The sequence below is a fragment of the Anser anser genome, assembly GCF_964211835.1.
Source record: "Anser anser genome assembly, chromosome: 6".
In the NCBI taxonomy this organism is placed as follows: Eukaryota; Metazoa; Chordata; class Aves; order Anseriformes; family Anatidae; genus Anser; species Anser anser.
The window spans coordinates 33029149-33050347 of NC_139726.1; the positions used below are offsets into that span (position 1 = coordinate 33029149).

A 21199-nucleotide genomic window follows, 5' to 3' on the forward strand; every position below is an offset into this window, starting at 1 on the left:
CCCCAGAGCAGGACATTTCCTATTTCTTCATTGCTCTTGAAAATAATGTAGGGTGTAAGCATGGGGACAAAGTCAAGGCTGCAAGGAGTCAAAGTGATGTTGAAGGGCTTGCTAACCGTTTTACGGGGGCTTCTGTTTAGAGCTGCTCTGCAAAATTGTCCCCGATGACCTCTTGCTGCCTGGGAAGTGGTGTTCTTAGGGAAACCTGGAGGGTCTGTCATGCCAGGGGCCAAAAGCTGTCTCCTGCCATGCGTTTGAGAGCAGTCTGGGAGCAGCAGTGGGAGCCACAAGCCTCTGCCCTGCGGTGGCCCAGGCAGCCAGCCTCAGGACCGGCGCTGGTAAAATGCTTCCTCGTGAAGGGGAAAGAGGCTAGAGAGATATTTTCTAAGAATAAAAATTCCTTCATGGTTTTTTGAAAACTGCTTTATGTTTTGCGAAAACGATCACTTAGCATCTGGCAGGCTGGGCTTCTGCCATGTGTGGCAGAGGATACAGTTTGTGTAGTTGCAAGCAATCTACTCAAAAAGCTTTTGTGTAGTCCTGGAGCCCAGGAACTTGTTAATTTTGAGCAGTCATTTTCCACATTTAGCCCATTAGAGACTCTATTTTTGGTGACCTAGTTTGAGCTCTTTAAAAAATAATCAAGCAGCATTTTTCAGATCTGATTTGTAAAGGGACTCTGGATTGGTTTTGCAACTTGAAATGAAAGTTAGTGGGGGGGGATAGAAACTGGTTTTTATCTGCCTGCTCCTTCAGAGCTAACATTTACAATTGATTTTAGAAGGCCTCTAGGAAGGTTAATCTGACAAAGACTATGGCTTGGCTTCACCACTTCAGGGGTTATTGTTCGACGTGCTGCTGGGAAAATAATAAAGTAGTTAGTTTTAAATAATACTTTCCCTGTGATAACCTCCAGGAGTACTCCCAAGTATTACTGGGCACGATCCAAGCGTTGTTAAAGCCTGTGGATTCCCTTGCTCTGCAGCGAGTACGGCAGGATTTGGATTAGAGAGCGTGCAATTTGGGGCAGAAGCCAAAACAGCTTGCCTTGGGTTACGGCAGAGCTGGGTTAGAGCTCAGGCCCAGAGATCCCATTTCAATACTCCAGCTAGGCTGAGGGAATTAGTATCACGCAGGAGAAGGACCAGCCTCTGGCTGCTTGCGAGTGCAGGGAGGGCCCTGACAGTCGCAGCCCTTCAGTTTTGCTACGAGAGGAGGCTTACAGGCAGGAGATGCCCAGGCTGGCGAGCCAGCTTGTTCAGAAGAGTGGTTGTGAGCAATTCCAGCAAAATTAAAGAGAAGAAAAATATCCAAAAGTAAAAAATCTCTTTAAACTTTATTCATATGAATTGTTTTCACATTTTATGGCAATGAAAAATTACGTTCTTAAATGTAATGACCTGGAAAGGCGTTGTAGTGGGAACCTACTATTTTCTCTTATTTGACCTTTATTTTCTCTGGACACCCCTTCTCACACTGTGGCTAGCAAGCTGCCTTTGGGGGAACACCCCAGCTTCAGACTCCCCCCAAGACCAGGGAGAGCAGCCTCACAAAGCTGATGGCCATTTATTTATTTGCAAGGAGAAGCCCAGAGCAGACCTCCGGATCCCTCAGAAGCATCTCTGTGATAAGTGTAAGGATCTACAAATGTAGGGATTAAACTTGCCACTTCTGTAGGACAGGAGAAGACCGCCACCCCTGCAGGAGACAGCAGTGGGAGTGTCCCTGACATGAAAAGGCTCAGAGGTTTTTGAGGTAACTGTAGGAAAAATATGCAGCCACAGCATGGCATGGCTATGTGCACCTCCAGCTCATCCTGTTTGGAAGCTCCTTCAATGGGGAGAGGAAGGAGCAGAGCCAAACCATGCAAAATTACAGCAAAGGTTTGGAGCCACTGCAAGATGTCTGCTAGGACCAAGTCCTGCTATTAGGGAGGTCAAAACCAGTCCTTGTCCCCCGTGGTCCTCACATGAGGTTGCTTGGTCTGGAGCTGACCCGCAGCACCCAACTCTGCCTCGAACTGAAGTTTCTTGCTACTGGATGTTGTTCCAGGAAGCTCCGTGCCTCTCTTTTATCACCGTAAATATTATTCCAGGGGCTGGAATTTGGCAAAGAAGATCATATAATTCAATTGGAATCAGATTGTTTGTAATTGAAAATGTTTGCCCTATTAGAAAATGAGGATCCTATATTTAATTTATATTTGATTTTAAAAAATAGCAGGAAATTAGTAATTTACCAGATTCTATTGCCATTTTTGTGTTTCTGTAGCTCAAAAGTATCTTGATCCAACAAATGAGATATGGCAAATGTTCTAAATACTGTTTAATTTATTTTTTTTACTGAAAAAATATGTAAATGCCTGAGAAATTATACTTTGAAAAGTGGCTACTGCAAATTAACAGCATTTCACATGGATCTTACTTTGCATTTTTAATACACATAATGCGTGTCCTAAATTACATGATTTGCATTATAAACCAGAACAGCTCCTGTGTCGCTGTTGCGGTCCAACAGTTGAATAACAAGGCTTTTCTTTCTAAACTGTATAAATACATATTTACCCAAATGATGCAATTTAGGGCTCTTTTATTTACATTTTTCTGGTCAGTCAATCACACTGACATTTTTTATAGTCAACACGTTTTGAAGGCATCCAAGTAAATCTGGCATTTGAGGAATGTAAGGGCCAGACATAGGCTGGAAGTAACCACTCAGTTGTTGCACTGACACCTTGGCTCCAGCATTGCATTATGGTGTTGGGCCATTTTCAGCCTCAGTGCCTTTACCTTTCCCCGCTGCACCTTAAGCATTAGGCTGAGGGTTGGGGACACCCTGGCTCCTGGGGCTGTTCCTGATCCAGAGGTTATTTTGTGGATGGGCTTTTATGCATTTGATGATACAAGAGTGTGTCTTGCCACCATGTCATCACTACTCCAGCGTGTACTATAGGCAGGTGCTTGTTGCTTTCCAAGTATTTCTCCTCCAGGCCCTGCCTGGTTTCTGCAACCTTCTGCTGTCCGAAGTGCCTGGAGAGCTGGATGACCTCCATCACGTAATTGCATCACCATTGACATTGTCAGTTGCTTAAAGCCTCAAGTCAGGTCATCCGCATCTATTTGCAGTAGTTTTCCAGGACTGGTCATCCTCATTGTCCAAGGAGATTCAGTTTATGGGTTTAATATTCCTGCATTGTTAGCATGGTACCACTGCTGCTTGAATTTCATTCCAAGCTGGAGGTCAAGACCATAAACGACCTTGAGTCAGCTCACTCCAGTACGTGTTGGCTTCTGGCCATATGAAGAGGGAGAAAAGTAAATGGGTAGAGACATTTGTTGTGCCTCTAGTTCTGCTTCCCTTACCCAGCCCCTTTACAGCCTGATTTCTTAAGGGGTTACAAGTATGTGTTATTCAGTCTCTGTCCCTTTTAACTTTTGTTGTCTGGTTTCAAGCACATTTGTCAGACAGGCAGAGTTTCTGGTGATACTATGTTCTGACAAGGACTGTGAAAATGACCACCTGGGCAGAGAAGTCAGTGCCACTCGGCTTTGCTCTTTGTAGAGGGTCCCTGTTTCTCTGTACCTGCCCAGCAAGTAAGTCACCAGTGCCTTCAGTAATTTCACGTTTCTGGCTCTTAAGACAGCACGTCCTCTTGGTGACAGCCACGTGGCACCAGACTGTGGGGTGGTCCAGTGCAGACCAGAAGTCAGTGCAGTTCTTCTGTGCTGCTGCCAGGAGCTGCCGTGCTGCAACTCGGCAGAGTCAAGTGTGGCAGCAAGGAAGCTGTCGGCTGTGGCGGTGAGCAGGGGATGGCCAGCGTGGCTGCTAACCTCAAGGGATGTTCAGAATTTACACCACAGAGGGTCAAAACAGGTTTTCCAGCACTTTTCCCCTGCTGATAGACTGCATTATGCAAAACAAGAGGATTCTCATCTCGATCTCTGTAAGCATCAGTTTGTTTTTTTGAGAAAGATGCTGTGCACTGTTTCTAATCAACATTTTCACTGCATCCTTTTTACTGTGCTGAGCTCCATGCAGCATTGCAGACTGGAGGGATCATGATCCCCGTCTCCTTTTGCTACTTCGATGTTGCATTGGCATCACCTCCTTTTTCCCTTGCACACCACTCCCTGAAACGTGTTTCCCGCCTTGCAGTAGTTACAGACATCTCGTAAAAGGCTACATACTGCATTTCGTGGATATGCTAATGGTTGTGTCCTTCTGGAGTGTGTAATTAAATCCTTAGCTACCGAAGTGGAACCACATCATGGAGTTATCCCTAGTTACATCAGTATTTCCAGACTGGTAGGAACTGTTCACAGTTTCCAATACTTTCTCCCCAGCCTGCAGCCGTGACATGATGAGCAGAAGCTTATTTGCTGAGTGATGTGCAGAGAAAGTACAAAGGAGCAGAGTTGTCTCAGTAGCATCACGTGTGCCATTCAAAAATCATCTCGGAGATGAGGAGAAGGTGGGAATAGCAGCAGCAGGATACGTAGAAATTGGGAGTTGAAGATGCATTACATAAACAGCTCTTTTGCCAGCTGAAATGCCAGCAGGGTGATGATAAAGTGCACAATGTTTATTGATATCTGAGTGACTATTTGTTGCCAAAAAATGTATTTTAGAAGTTAGCATAAACTCAGTTATCTGATTCTAGCAGGTTTAGTATTTATTGGGAAATCTATGGCTTTTTTTATAGCTATTGTTCACCTTAGGGAGAGAATAAAAAAGGAAGAAAGCCATTTTATTTTAATAGCTGTGACTTCCTAATCTAAGCACTCCGACTAGCAGCTTGGTTGCAGACTGGAAAGAAATGGTGGGTATTACCATTTATCCTTTGTTACGGAGCTCTATCACCTCTATCTCCACCAGCAGAGCCAGGCAATAACTTACTGCAATGGACACTGAGGGATATCAGCTCCTAAGCTGCTCAGATTCAGATACTTTGTCGTCGTGAGTTTTCAGGAAAGTAAATAAGTTGATTAAGGGGGAAGATTTGTCACGTCAGCCTTTTTGCCCACCTAGAAGGCAATGTTCTTCCCCTCCTTCCTTATCCTACCCCTGCCTTCCTTGCAGTGGGTTTCCTTGCATACATAAGTAGCTTTGATAAGGAGATGCATTCTCAGCTGTGCCTCAGAACTAACAAGTGTTATATATATGGAAATGTAAATGATGCTGATTAGCCAGGTGTCATGGTTTGAGGAGAAAAGTTCAATCAGAGCAGGGAGAATTTTGGCAGCCCCATGCACGATCAGCTCTTCAACAGCTAGCAGAGAGATTCCTACTAATGCTCAGAAAAGCAGGACCAGGAAAGGCAGTCAATAATTGTAAAAGATGAAGACACATAGCCAGTGTAGCATCTTTCTGGTGTCTGTGTTCATGCTTCCTAAACCTCATCTGGCAGTTTCTGGGTTCTGTACTTTGTCTCCATAAATTTCTAAGCATGCTGAACAGGGGAACTGTTGGGAGCCAAGGAGCAGGCAGCAATTCAGCACCCTCATCGTCCTTCACTATCTCCTGATTTTGTGTGATTAGTGTGTTTAGAGAGGTGAATGTTTCACAGTGATTTCTAGAGCTGATCATATAGGCTCTGAACATGCCTTCAGGCAGAGTTGTGACCCTGATAATTTGCTTACACCTTGACCTGTAGCAAAACTTGATGCTCATGGCCTGGAGCCTGGTTGATTATGACCCACAACAATGCACTGTGCTAGGCTGTGATTAATAGTTAATTTTCAGGGAGTAAAGCAGTAGTTCTGCTGCTGCACAGGCCAAGTTGGATTCTGGCAGTGTGCGACTTGGGATGCTCCAAGCCTAAAGCCAGGGCTGCCATCCAGACTCATTCCAGGCTTCCACCAAAAGTTGCTTCCCAACAAAGCAGGAGGTGTGTTCAGACAGGAAAGGGACTACAGGTAGGCTAAGGTCAGCTCTGTTAGATACAAAATGCAAATGAATCTTGGTATTAAAGAAGGAAGGCTCTGACATTTTTTTTGCTTCAACCTTTTTCTTGTTGCCTATTGGCAATACAAGGAAGGGCTAACCCTAAACCTCTGCACCATGGCAGTCTTCTGAGACATTTGCCTCCAAAACAGGAGTCAGCTGGAGTTCGGCGTTAAAGCATAGCTTCAAAGAAAGGTATCACAACTTTTTACCCAAAGATGCTGCTACTCCGACTAAATCATTTTCCCTTCGACATGCTGTTAGCTTGGAAAGGCTGATGGAGTTTGACATGCTGACATCACCCAGGGAGGGCATCCTGAGGCAGAAAAGAAGACATTTCCATCTGCGTTACAACAGCAGCAGCTGCATGTGGTTATGTACCTTGCAGAGCAGGGACGGCCCCAAGACTTGTGTGGTTTGGAGCACGTTTTTAAAGGCACAGCTGAACCCAAGCCCAGTGTTCAACTGAGAAAGCATTTAAGCACATCCTTTGCCTTGAAAAGACTTTCCAGTCCATGCCAATGCTTCATGCCTCCATCCCACAGTACTGGAGATTCAGGTCCACTCTTTTCCTATTGAAAACCTCAGCCGAAGTAATGTGGCTGTAGCTGGTCTTAACACATTTTTTCATCCTCCTACCCAATTTGAGAATGAGATGCTGCTGAGGAAGACAAATGTCATTGTGGAGCGGCTGGCTACAGCCTTGGTAAGTGCAGCAAAGGGTTGGGGATAGGCAAGGGAGTTCCTGATTTTACACGGCAGTTCAGGAGCTCTCTGGATCAGCCCTGAGCCTGGTTGCTTCTCTGAAAGAAAAACATTTCCTTCTAATGGCATGCCATGTAACTGCTAATACTGAAACACAAATGCAGTGTTGTAGGTACAGTTGAAATTAATCCTGGCGTAATTTTGCTAGAAGGAGAATGCCTGCTGTGCGGAGCAGTGAAAGCAAGTGGAACTCTTTTTCCAGCTACCCATCCGGTAGCGCTCCCCTTTGCAGGCACACCAGTGTAGACACGAGTAATCCCATTGTCCGCTTGAACCAGTCCCGGTCCTGCAGGTATCCTGCAGTGCCAAACAGTGGTGGTTTGCTGGCAGAGATGGCAGTGGTGAAATATTTCCAGTTCCATGAAAGGACATAGCATGAAGCTAATTAATTAAAGCTATTGGGAGTTCCTTTGAAGCAGCTTGTGATTAAACATAAGGATTTATTGTGGAACAATTAGGTAAATTTGGCCTCAGGTATCTCCCCCCACTTCTTGGTCCCTAGGGGAGGAATGATAAAATTCTGGCTTAGAGCTATGCTTTATTAGAGTTCTGTCTGTTTTAATTGATTCAGCTTTAGTTATATATCTCATCGAGAACAGTTAAAGTAAAGGACAAGTGTTAATTTGTAGGCATCCTGTGAATTAACTTTGTCTCCTGCATGGAAAAGGAAAATGCAGATTGCCGTGCTGGAAACAGCAGAATGTGAAATGATGCAAGAATGAGCTGGAGGTTTAGCCTCCAGTGTCTTCCAGATCTTTGTATCTCATCTGTATCTTCAGTCTAATATTTGCAATGAGAGTGGCAAAGGCTGCTATAGTGAAGCTTCTCAGCAGATGTTATCCCTTAGATTACAGTGCTGTGTCGAGAGCCAGGGGGTCAGTTTTTTGTTCCCTGAAATTTGCTGTGAATCTGGTCTTTTGGGTTACTGGAGTCACGGATTACCATTTGTACCACTTTGATAATATTTTTAAATGCTGGTGAGACAGGCTGATCTTACTCTTTGGGCTCCACATGAGCCCAACATGAAGGGCTAGAAAGACAAGATGGGAAAGCCAATGAATTTCCACTGGAAATTGCAGAATTGCTAGCATTTGTAGTACGGGGTGTGCAGGCATCATGGTAGGCTCTGTTTTAATGAATAATTTGACATAAATGCTTATATGGAACTGCCACTTTCCAGCTCATTTTACTGAGCTTTAAGCATTGACTTGCAAAGATCACGACTCTTTTTCTGTAACTACTGATAATTCATGTTTTACTCCTGACTTTGCAACTTATTTTCAGCTAAGAATTTAATTATGTAGTGTAAGGACGTCATATGACACAGATCTTTCCCTTTTACAGCCTAAATGGACAAGAGAGAGGGAAAAAAAGAGGCAATTTTAAGCAGTGGATACGTCGTGAATTCTTTTTCATAGATGGGGAATAGAGAATCAGGGAGATGAGCTACTTGGCTGATTGAATGGAATAGAGAGCCTCTCAAAGAAGAGACTAGAAGGGCTAAGCTGGGCTCGTTTAGTTAGCAAAACAAGACCCCAAATTGTGTATTAATTGCTGCGTGTACTTGGGAGCAGTTCAAACTAAAGGAAAGTGCTGGCACACAAGCAAATGTCAAGTAAATTAAAAAACCTTTGGTATTGGGAAGGTGTGGGCAGGTGACAGTGCCTTTCTTTCTCAAGCTCTGGTTCAACAATAGCCAAAGCCAAGAGCTCTTGCAATGACATTCACACTGGCAAATGTAATTAAGGGCTGCAAGGGTTGCATCCTGAACAGAATTTATCTCTTGGTTTGTAATGCTTTAATTTAGTATCAAATATTCATGGACTGCCAGGGTCAAATGGGGATAGAAAAGTATTATAACAAATATGGGGAAAGTGGGATGTCAAAGTATTCAGCTGAAAGGTCAACCATCCATGGAAACCTGTTAGGAGAAATACTGTGAATACATTGCTGCATCTGTGAGTTACAGAGCTAAACACGAGCCACTTCTGCCCCCAGCATGTAGGACTTCGAAAGTATCAAGTGCAATGTGCACAAGCGCTCACGCTCAGATACACGCAGTGTTTCAGATGAGCAGACAACCAAACATGCCAGTGTTCGGCTGGTTGTAAAGTTACATATATAAACTTTCCCAAATGTTAGAGCTTGTGAAGTTCATTCTGCAGTCTGCACTGCACCAGTCATATCTCATGGTTATAAGGGAAAGAAGAGTCTGTTTTGAAGACCTCCTGGAAATATCTATGCAAGGTTGTTATATGATCAAATTTTTTTGTGGGGGGAGAAGACCTGGCCAATTAAGGGCACAATCTGAAGCCTATGAAATGATTTTTATTGACTTCCAAGAGTCAGGACTTACACCGTTCAACTTAATGCTCTCCAAATATATGTAGTCAATACATAGATTTATTGAATGAATTCAATTCAGTAAAATAGAATGGTTTTATTCATTCAGTGAGAAATTTTGGAGGCCTAAGAGGTATCTGTGGTGCATCTGGTAGGGAGTCTCAGTTTGGGAAGATTGGGCCAGGAAGCAAAGCACAGGGCGAACAGAGCCCTCAACTAGTGGGACCATACAAGAAGGCAACCGAAATTCAGAGAAGCTGTGAACAAAGAGCTATTAGAAATCAAAGCACTTCTTCTGTCAAGGGCCACATGAGAAAAGAGGGAGGATCAAAACTAGCTAAAAATAATGGGGTAAATGGAGGCTGTGGAGCAATATGGAGAGAGCAGTTGTCTGGCTGCATCTTCTGGAATCTTACAGTTATCTAGGAAACGGCATGTATGGACACGGGGCTGGCACCGAGTGTACTGAATATGTGCTCGCATTACATCTGCAGAAGTAAAACGTCCTGACCTACCATTTTCTGTTTTCCCAGTTGGCTTTCAAATGCACTGGTTGCTACAAGTTAGAAGAGAATTGGGTAAAAAGAAAAAAAAATCCTTTGGAGCCAGAAATGCCTGCAACTTCAACTTGATATTATACCTGCCTATTTAGCCTTAAAGTCAGGCAGGGTGCTGTGAGAATGAGAGCTGGGTTTGCTCAAGTGAGAAAAAGCTGTCATTTTTATCCAGGATTTTTCTTGTCTCGCAGCAGCGTGCAGTTCAGTGAGGAAACTACCAAAGGATTGCATTTTTAGACACCCAAAATATCTGAAGATAAGAAATCCTGCAGAAATAAAACCACACTTTTTAAAAAACATATATAAATATATATGTGTAAATACATATAAAAGCTATATATATACACATACATATATGTCCTGTAGAAGCTCTGAAATCTGTAAAAACTCAAGAGAAACAAAATTTAATTCTGCAAAATCCTAAGGCACTTTTTAGAGTTAAATTAATACTAATGTAATTAAAATGGTAATACTATTTGTTAAGAGTATTTAAATAATTCATTTTCCTATTGGTTATATGGAGTATGCTTAGGTTCAGCAATTATATGCTAACCGAAAGCAGTGTTGCCTTAATGATTTCATGATAATCTGACCTTTGATGGTCCTAGTTTACAGCAGCTGACACTTTCTATATATTTTGTAGACTGCAAAGTAATTAATAGGTATGAAACACCGTTTTTGGCATTCTGATGTAGTCTCCGTTGTGTATGCTTAAGCCTGGTCTTCAATGACCACTCAACCCCATGCTCTCCTTCTGGGGAGGATATGTCCCCGGTGTGCTCTGTGGGGTTAAGTAGTCTGAAGCAGTAGTGGCCAAATTCAGTCCACTCAGCCCAGACTTTGCTGTTTTTGTGGGTTTTGGATACAGCCTGGCTCTCTCGGATGCTCTCAGCATCTCAGGGTCACGAATGGATGGAGGGTTTTTGGGGATCTGGCTGCAGGACCTCTCCTGCTGAAGGGCAGCTTCCAGCTGAGGGGTGCACGGGTGACTGCCCTCAATTTAGGGGGTAGGTAACTTTATTTATCACAAAGTACAATAATAGCTCTTGAAAAGCTGTCTTTGAGGGAAAGGTAATAAAGGTATTAATAAAAAACAGGTGAAGAGAGAAGGGCCTTTTTAGCTTGCTGCATTACTTTATCATTGTCAATCACCTGGGATCTCCTTTGAGATTATTCCTGCGCAGTTTAATAACATTGTTTCTGTGATGACTTTAATGTCTGAACCTTTCTTCCATCCTTAGCTATGACAATAACCACTCTGCTTTTTCTCCTTCAACAAGCTATTGTGTGTGGTTCAGTACAGTAAGGAGCATTATTAAATATAGATGTTTCCTCTAATTAAGCCGGTGGAAAGAAATTGCTGGTCCAATCATTTGCTGGTGATAAGTATTGAAAGAAATTATATCTTACATTGAGTATTATACTTTTCCCGCCAGGCTCTAAGAAAAAAAAAAAAAGAGAGAAACAAAAGAACAAAATGATACAAAAATAAAGCAGTAAGATTGCAAACTCAAGCACTCAAAAAATAGATAATGCCAGAATTATGGCTACCTGAATTTTCCTGGCTTGTTATGAACCATAAATTCTGTCCTTCTTTGCTCCTGATCACGTGCAGTTCCTCTTCCCTCTCTGGTCGCTTGACCTGTTCCCCATAATAAAATTATAAAATTTTAAAATCCCAGTAATATGATGGTAAAATTACCATTTATTCTGGAATCCTAATGCTTATGATGTTTAGAATTTTTATATCAAGAGCAAACAATGTTTTCTGGTCTTGTTCCTGAAGAGAGAGAAATAATTTTATGCAGAAATTTTCCAATGCCTTCCATCCCCATAAACTTACCTATAATTTAAATGAAAATGTAATTTGTGAACATTGAAGGAACCACAATTTCTTAATTGTTTCAATAACTGTACGTAGTAATAATGGTATATTTAAGGCATCTGGTTATTAAAAATTTTGGACATAGCAAAAATAAAAATTAAAAAAGATCCCCATCTTTTCTAAGGTTGAGCATCTTGCATTGTTCAGGAACCACACTGAAATTGCTGAGTGGGATAAGTTTGTAACATGCCCCCTTGAATAAAAGTAGTGAAATTAATTCAAATATCTTATCTTGATAGTTAGCTCAGTCACTGAAGATTAGATGTTGTTTTTCTGGTTGCTGTCACCCTTCATAATCTCAAAATCTGAAGTTTACATGTTCTTCCTGAAGAATACTTCAGAATTTAAATTCAGTTGCATTTACTACTTCCTTACCTCATAGAAATTAGGGATCTATCCTTGAAGGAGACTTTAACAATCCATTAAAGCCTGAATAACAGAGCTATTCTCCCACTTCTAAACAAAACAAAGCCACGTCTTTAAAAACAAGAAGACTCTTCACTTTTTATCTTAATGGAAATAAACCTAATCAAAAGCCAGCGATTAATGGATCTCTCCAGGGTTTCTATTCTTGAAGATTAGAGAGTCACAAAGGCTGAAATAGTTTCAATAGGAAGGTGTGATGCTGAGCTCAGATTGTGTTGTTTGTATGTGCTCAGCTAGAAACAGAGTTGCTAAAATCCAATTTTTGGATGAAGATTCTCTTCTTCGACAAAACGAGACAAACAGCAGCAACTCCAATATTCGGTAATTTATGTGTGCAAAAATGTCCTGCAGTGCCAATAAAGTTGGTTCCTCCCAGGAAATGCATTTAAAATACTCATTAAGGGGTGATTGTTGTACATAGGAAACACACTGAAAGCATGTTTTTAAGGAAGTATTTTCTTGGGAAAGAAAAGAAAAGCTCTCCAAGAAAAAGCTAACTGCTTTTTTGGGACTGGACAGCCAGTCGTTTGCTTCTTAAAAAAACCCCAAAGCTCAGACTGAGGATGTTTAGCTGAAATTTGACAAGATTGCCACATCTTCACTACGTGCAGTTGCTTCCTGTGTTCAGAAATAGAAACAGCCTTTTGCTTTGCGGAGTGGCCTGGCACCTTCACCTGCACTTTGAATAGGAATATGTGACAGTCCTGTTGTTCAGCTCAGGGATGTTTAATTCACTCTGCATCGGTCCAAGGAGTGGGAATCGTGCCAGCCAGTGGCTCCTGTTGCTTCCACAGTAGATGGTGGAGAAACTTTAATAAATGTATGTAATTTATCAGGCTAACTATAGCCTTTACAGTAATTCATACCAACTAACATGGCTGTATACAAGGAAAAAAAAATCACAATGTCTGATGCACAAAGCCTGTTGCTCGTCATCTATTAGACGAATAAATAAAACCACCTTCTACTGTTAAATGCACACAAAACATTTCTTGGATTTCTGCAGGCAGCTTCCATTAAGGAGCATGCAATTCTGGACACACTGTTACAGCCTGTAGTGTATTTGTTTTGTGTATTCTTCCATTTGACTTCTGATCAGTACCTTGACCTTTCATAACCATTGTGGGAAAACCGTCCTTTTTCACTTCTTTTTATTGTCTCTGTAAAATTTCATCCACTTGCTGGGAGAGACTTTGTGAGCATCAGTCCTCCTCTTCCTTCTCTGTCTTCCCTCTCTTTCCCTGGGAAGGAGGCTCGGGGATGCCAGTTGGATGGGCTCCCTGGTGTGCTTCAACCATTTCCTGACCTGGAGGACCAAATAGTCAAGCTTCTGACGTTTAGTTCAGCTTAGACGCAAGCAGAAATCTCATGGGGATTTATAGCCTCACAGTTAAGAGCAACGAGGAATCAAATACTTTTTTTTTCTCTTTTTGTAGATGACATCTTGTTATGCCAAAATAAATACATCAACCTGGTTCAGTGCACTGACATCATCTCCAGATGTCTGTAGCAGTGCAGACAGCAATTGGTGTAAATACAACCATGAAACCTTGTACAGTGAAAGTTACAACTGGGGTTAAGGCTCCTTGTGTTGCTAGGAAAACCCCTCTGCTCCGAGGACTGTGCTGTCCAACTGCAAAACAGGAATGTCAGTGCTGATAGGGGATGCATACTTCCCAGTGCAGTGCTCACTCTGCTAGCCCGCAGTGCCTCTCTAAAGCAGTTTCAGCCCATCCGCTCAGTAAGCCAGCCATCACTTTGTCTTTCCTGGTGGGTGTCCCAAGACCCTTGAATGTGCTCACAGCTTCTTATAGACTATAGCTGTCTAAGGCAAATTGATAAAAGGCAATGTGTTTTCCCATGGTTATTACTTTCCTAAAATCCTTCCAGACTGTTGGCATTATTTTGTTTATGAGGTAGTAGTTTGTGCACTTTTATGTTGCCTCGAAAGCAAGATTTACTTGATTGAAGCTCCCAAATGCAAAGAAAGCAAAAGGCATTAATCTCTCCAATTGGAAATTCTGTAACTGGGCAGCTATAAGCTGATGTGCTTTGAGTTTCTGCAAAATGTAGCTACTGCTAAACAGCCCAAATGGTAAAGCATTTTGTAACAGTATAATGTTCTCATTTTAATCTTTCCGATCTAATTTATGACTAAATTTTCCCTTGGGAGATGATACAATAAACTCTCCTGGAAACCACTTTGCAAATATGTTGAAGGCCAATCAGGTACTACAGATATAATGTCAAAATTCGTATTGACTTGCTAAATACGTAGTCATCCTTAGCTTTCCTCAGGACAGTAAGATGTTAGCTTTGAAGATTGGGTTGTTACAGAGTGGAGGCTTTGTCTTGGTCATAATGTAGTTCAATTTAAACAGCTTAGAATTTATTGTATGTGCTCAGGCAGCCTGTATACCTGAAAGTCAGACGCCTCCTAAGCAGGTACACTAACAGAGGAATTGTGTTTTAGACAGAAAATGTTAGAAAGACACTCAGATGTTGATGTAAGCCTAATCAGTTTCTCTAGTCATACAATATTTTTAGCTGAAAAATAGATATAGACACATGGTGACAGCTGACATGAGCTTAAGTCTAGCTCAGTCAATAGGAAAAATACTTGACTATGTCTCTAGAACCTATATTTAAAAATTTGAAAGCTAGAGGTTTTTTTTATCATGCTATTTATCTGTTATTTAGATTTACTGTTCCCATTCCCACATTATTATTTTATTATTTTAGCTTTCCATATCCCACATTGTTTTCCCAGGAAAGCTTTGCAAAATGAGTCAAGATACACATTTCATAGGCTCCCCCCTACATTTTTATCCATCGCTGTCGCTTGTACATTATTTATGGAGCTTCCTTTCCAAATGCCAGATTTGGACATTGATCTGCAGTTTAGTGGATTTAAAATTGGCATTTGCTTTGTATCCAAGACCTCCATCACCTTTTTTGTAATGTATATTAGCTCAGTCCCAGCCTCACTTGCTTCACCTATGCAGCAATGTGATTTCTCTGTTACACTCAATAACTACATAATGACCATACAGTTAATTCTCCAGTTTTTGTGTATGAAGAGGCCCACTCCTGAAAAAAATGAAATGTAAAGACCAGCCATTCAGTAAACAAAACTTCAGTTCAAACACTCCAAGGATGGCTTCTATAAATTGTCACAAAAACTTCACTTACAAATTTCCAAGGACTTAACAAAAGATGCTCCTCACTGACTGCTACTTTAAATTTCAGGAAAACTAATTTTACTTTCAATCCATTGATTTGTTGCTCAAGATATTATTGTGCGTATTAACAAAGAAGTCTAGGTGTCAGTGAGGACAAGAGTGATTTAAAGTTTCTACCGTCTGTCTTAAATGTTCAGTCACAGTTCAGTTCTGCAGTCATGCAGCAGCACAAGGCTCCTCAGGTACAGCTCTTTTCAAAATTACAGCCAAGCCCATCCTTTTCCTTTAGTACAACTTAAAGCAAACTAAAAGTCTACCCAAAATTCTTTCTTTTTTTTTTTTTTTTTTTTTTTTTTGTAACAAATCCGAATCTAAACTGCAACTTTAGTGTTTTGGACAATAAATTCTCTGCAGCTGTCAAGGCAACTCTGGTTGCGATACACTACTTGCTTCCAGATCAGGAACCAGAAAACTGTTTTTCACTATCCATGTTCTGATACTTGTCAGTATGCTCAAACTTGAGGGATTTTCATTGAAGCTTGCACCGCATATCAGAAAAGCCACCGGTGCTCAGAAGGGCTTTACACCACAATTTCATGAATGTTGACGTAATTGAAGAATACAGGACGTGGAAGGAGACAAGACATGAGCTTGTTCTGGAACAAAATGCCTGACGTGCGTGCTCTGTGTTAGTTTTGACATTGTCTCTAAATGGAGTGTCCTCTTAGACATGAGAAACATCAGTATGTACTAAATATTTCTCATGGTTGTGAACAGCTTTGAGAGAAGCTGGAAGCAGCCCTGTGCCTGAATCCCATAAAATATGTTTCCTGAACTCTTTTGAAAATCTCAGTTTATCTTGCCATTAATATTTATAATTGTCAATGAGCAATGCATGGAACAGCTAATTGAGCTCCATAAATTGCAATAGGCTGGTTATTTCCACATGGCTACATTTCAGTTATTATTTTTTCCCTTGGAGTTGGGTCTGTAACTGCCGTAGCTGCTTAGAGACCACTTTTTGCTAATTCAGTAAATGCTAATTTTTTTTAATTGTCACAATGGAAGACAGTGCATTGCATCAGTGAAAATGTATGGAAAAAAAAAAAAAAGAAAATTAATTGATGGCATTTTAGGTTATCAGCACACTCACTAACATGCTTGACTGCATTTTGTGAACGTGGCTATTATGATTGCCCTGGGAACTTGTTTAAAGTTAAGCAAGTGTTCTCTTTATGGCACTATTGAATTTCCCTGTTACAGGAAACAAATTTATCCAGTTTGGTTTTGTTCTAACAGATCTAATGCTTACCTTTTAATTGATCAAAAAGCAAAATGTGGAATATGCTGTTCAAGTTAGCTTGAGATGTGAAAAGCTTCTGAAACAGATGATGTGGTGGTAACTATTCACAGTAGTTGTGCTCACAACTCTGCTGTGGCATGTTAACTGTGATTAACATGGAAAAAAAAAGGTCTCTGCACTTAGGAAATATTTTCCCCTTTGTGTCACTTAGACATCCAGCTTTCTTGGGATTTAACATAATGTGACAAAATGCATGGGCCACGTTGGAGGGTCAGTCGAGCTCCTTGGACCAGGTTCAGCAGACGTCTGTTGTCTGCTGGCAGCTGAGGCGTGCGAGGAGCCTTGCTGATGCGTCATGAAATGGATATTCCCTCAAAATAGAGCTTACTGTACTTGGCAACTGATGGCGTTTAAAGTGGGCCCTTGGCTTATTCCTGACATATATCTCATTTAGAGTTATCCACCCTTTCTATTTCTCTCCTTTTGGTGGAAAAAAAATCACAAAGCCTCCACGATAGATGTTTAAAGGACATGGTAGCGTTTATGAGAAGCCCCAGGTTCCTTCATCAGTCATTGATCTGTGTTTCTGGGCAGCACAATGAAGTTACCCGTTATTTTGCTGCGTTTCACTTGGGTTTGTTTGACTTGAACCAGACGCCAATTTAAGATCACTAGTAACAATCGTGTATTTTAATCCCTGCTGACAGGATAATTCTGGCCTGGCTGTTGGGAGCTTAAAATGCTTTACCTGTGCTCAGCTAGTATTGTTTGTAATTAAAGCTCCTAGGTTATACATTGCAAGGGAATGGGTTATCTGGAGCTAATTTTTACAGGTCATCCTCTAGAAAGGTACCTCTGAAAATAACCCTGTGTTTTTAATTTTGAGATCCCATTTCTCTGTTCACCTTGTACATGGTATAATGTGCCAGTATTAGCTGCTGAGAAATTAAACAAGACATGCATGCAAAACTGTCCTTGAAGGGAGCTAGGCTAATGTTTCCATGTGCTATCACTGATGAAAGGACAGAAATTCCAGACAGTACAACCCAGAACTCACACCATTAAAGCCGTTTAGCTTTTCTTTTTGCAAATGGAGGAAAAATGCGTACATTAGAGAGGAAAAGCTGTCCCCTGAGCACTCGGCGGCAATGTTTGCTGTACACTTTCTTGCGCTTTGCTGGGCCTGCCTGAGGGGCAAAGCAGCTAGCATCTTGGGGCCGCCATTGAGGTGGGGCGGCCGCCATTTTGGGGCAGTTACTGGGGCACAGCGGCCGCCATTTTGTGGCAGTTACTAAGGCACGGCAGCCGCCATTTTTGTGCTGTTACTGGGTCGTGGCGGCCACCATCTTAGGGCAGATGTGAGGAGCGGTGGCCGCCATTTTGGGGCAGTTCCTGAGGCGTGGCCATTGCTGTTTTGGGGCAGACCCTGAGGTGTGGCAATTTGCATTCTGGTTCGAAGTTATTTTTTCAAGAACTGGAAGGATGGCAAAGAAAGGCAAAGTAGCATGAGCAGGGAATTTCCAGCCACAATGCTGCTGTAACGGGGGAGAAAGGGAAAATTTTGCAAAATCAAAGGATGGGATGTTCAAAACATGCCTAGGTTTGGCATGACTTGCAGGGGAGGAGATAAGAGTTGGATGATCCTTTCTGACATGAGGATTTGAGAATCTGCATGGAGGCCAACAGATATCTTTGCAGTGACTCCAACAGTGCCTGGAGTGAGCACCAAGCGTGCAGGTGTCCACTTTCAGTAGGAATCACGTCAAAACTAGCAGTGACTGCAAACTGACAGTGTTGTCAAGAAGTGGCTAAAACCTGGGCCACCTGCTGTGCTCCCAGTACGTTTTTTCAAGCTGAACCAGTCAAAAACCAAAACATCCTGCAAAACATGTCATTACTCTGTCTTTTTCATTCAAATTTGAATAAAGAAAGAAACCCCAAATTGAAATGCTATGGCCCTAGACTTAGTCAGAAGGCTGTGTTCTAGCAAATAGAACCTCCCTCCACCTTTTTTGACACCCTTTTTTGTATTTCCCCAAGAATTAAATTCATGTGGCTGTTTCTCCAGCAAATACGTTTGTTGGGGAGAAAAAGGTGTTGTAACACTGATGGGATTGGAAAGAACCCTCTGGCTCTTGTCAAAATACTTGCCATAATTTGTCATTTCAGTTGGATAAACCAAACGGGGCAGTTGGCCACAAATATCAACAACAGAACTTTATTATTTTTTCCTCTGTTTTTTATTTTCCAAACTTTGTGATGAAAATTGCTGGTGAGTGTGTGTGTGTAACTGAAGTGCCATGCGAAATTATTGTCATTTCAGGTGTGTTTGTTGTACGGAGGAAATAAAACGTAACCTTAAAATAGAAAAGATGTTTGTAAGTGACAAAAAATTGGCAGGGAGGACTTGGTTAGATGCAGCTTTGGAACTGTTTTGATTTTTTATTTTTAATTCTATTCCAAGTTTAGAATGTCCCTTTAAATTAATTAGAACAATCACAGTATCTCTGGAACATCAGTGGAGAAATTCATGTCTTGAGTATAACTTTAATATTTCCTGAATTCTGAAGAGAAGCTAGAAAAGCCAGCTTACGGAAATTTTTGGATACGATGAAAAACAAACTCCTGACCAAACTGGCTAATCTGAAATGTCTGAAAGTAAAAGAGCTATCATGAAAGCGCTATAAAGCTTCTGATTATAATGGAATCAGCGTCCCAGGGAATAATGCAGCTCTGCATTTAATATTGAGCTACTGAAGCGTACATCTCAACCTAGCTAAACTCACTGGGTTCTCATCAAAGTGCTGTAATGACACTGTGCTCTGTTTAGATGCCAAGCAACTCTTGAAATAGCTCCAGATCTTTTTTAGCAGCTTCAGCTGAGTAGAGACATCAGACATTAGAAGGACAGCTACTGCCGTGGCATATATATATCTTTCATTATGTATACTGCCACATTCGGCAATAATCTTATGAACTTTTATAAACCTAATTAAAAGGTTCTTGCACACTTCCAGGCAAAATCTTGTCAGCAGTGCTGAACCAGCAAAACAAAAGCTGTCCTTTGTTCTGCAAATCTGTTGTCTTTCCTTATTAACGATACATGCGCAACGCATTTAATTCAATGCTTGCCATTGTTTGCCTGTGTGTTTTTTGTTCTGGCATTGACTGGCGTCCCTGTTGTGTTACTCATAGTTCAGGCATGTTATTCTAAGTAGAATTTTTTATTTCTGTGTATTGTTTAAGGTATTTACTTTGCCAAAGGGAAGAAAAAAGTGTTTGCATCTACTTAAGCAGGCGCGTATTTATGTCAATTTCTGTCCATTAAATACACGAACACACATAGGTATATGAACATACACAGTGATTGCAAGCTGTTGCAGGTATGGAATTAGGTGAGATTTGAAAACTGTGTTTGAGAGACCTTTTCCAACACAGAGGTTGTGTTTCTGGGAGCACCTCTGGGCAGGAGCATCCTTCAACCTGTCCCTCCTGCTAAGGATAGTAACGCTCTAGGTTAATGTTGAAATGACACTTTTCAGATTTCTAGGTCATTTATTTGAATTATTTGGAATAACTTTGTTTTCTAAAACATTTTTATTTTTAAAAAACATCTTAGTACTGTTAATCTTTTGGACTTTGAAAAACTGTTGTGTTTTTTTTTCCCCTTTACAACCCAGACAATCAAGTCTTGAGTATGAGCAGGAGAGAATTGTTGTATAGCTTATCTAAAGCAAACAAAGTATTCAGCCAGCCCCAAAGTGCAACAGTCATTTTGCTAATAGTTTTGATACTACTTTTGATCAAAATCTGGGTATATCGGTGATACCAGCACTTCAAAATCAAACTTGAATCTTTACAAATGTTTAGTGATCTGATTTATTTGGAAGTACAAGGTGGTGATATTACTTACGTGCTTTGTATTTTCTCTTTCAAATGTGCTCTCCATTTCTGTCATGCATTCCTATTTGACGGTGAGCTCTTCCAGTGGTCTCTCCTTACCCCATGTTGTGTCCTTTACTCTTACCCTGGAATATCCTGTACAACGGAGTTACTCACAGACAGACTACCTTATCTGACCTGTGGCGTTGCTATGGTGGATTCTGCTCATATCCTAAAGAGACCATTGACCTGCTGCCTGCTTTGAGTTGTGCAAAGTCATCCTTTCATGCATCTTTTATGCTTACTGTGAATTTCTGCTCGAGTTTAATAAAACTGGAAAGAATGTCTACCCCTTTGTTCTCTACTTTTCAAGCCAGTATGTCTAATATGCTCAGTTGCATTGAAAGAGAAATGTGGTTAAATTCAAGAACTTGAAACAGAATTCTTTGGGGAAGGTTTTCTTTTTTTCTTTTTTTTTTTTTTCCTGGCATACCTGTATCACATACTAAAGCAACTGCTACGTGAAAAAATCAGAATAATTAAAAGTGGACCATTTCTAATGTGTTTATTTCATTTTTGTCTTTCAGTCTATCAGAGAAGTCACAGGCTATGTTCTGGTGGCTTTGAATCAATTTGAATACCTGCCATTGGAGAACCTGCGCATCGTTCGTGGGACCAAACTCTATGAAGACCGATATGCTTTGGCGATATTTCTTAACTACAGAAAGGATGGTAATTTTGGACTCAGGGAACTTGGCTTGAAGAACTTGACAGGTAAGTGAAACTTGTAAATGCAGTGGATTAGTTGGGAAAAAAAGAGCTTGTTGAACATGTGCATCAATGTCCTCAGTCATTTACATTGTGCAAATAATAGGTACCATGAAAGGCTGGCAGTTATACACTGTTTGAAAGG

At 41.2% G+C, this 21199-nt stretch overlaps 1 protein-coding gene across 13 annotated transcripts in view; it reads left to right on the forward strand.

Annotated features, from left to right (window-relative positions):
• Nucleotides 1-21199, forward strand: part of ERBB4 (erb-b2 receptor tyrosine kinase 4) — a 581012-nt gene that overhangs the window by 271289 nt on the left and 288524 nt on the right. For 12 of the 13 annotated variants that reach the window (XM_083841514.1, XM_083841527.1, XM_083841529.1 and 9 more), the window contains exon 3: nt 20874-21060. In XM_083841514.1, the coding sequence (XP_083697640.1) occupies nt 20874-21060 (187 nt within the window). Of the gene's footprint in view, nt 1-2866; nt 6650-20873; nt 21061-21199 lie in introns of those variants that run through there. The other variant, XM_083841518.1, reaches the window with a different exon arrangement.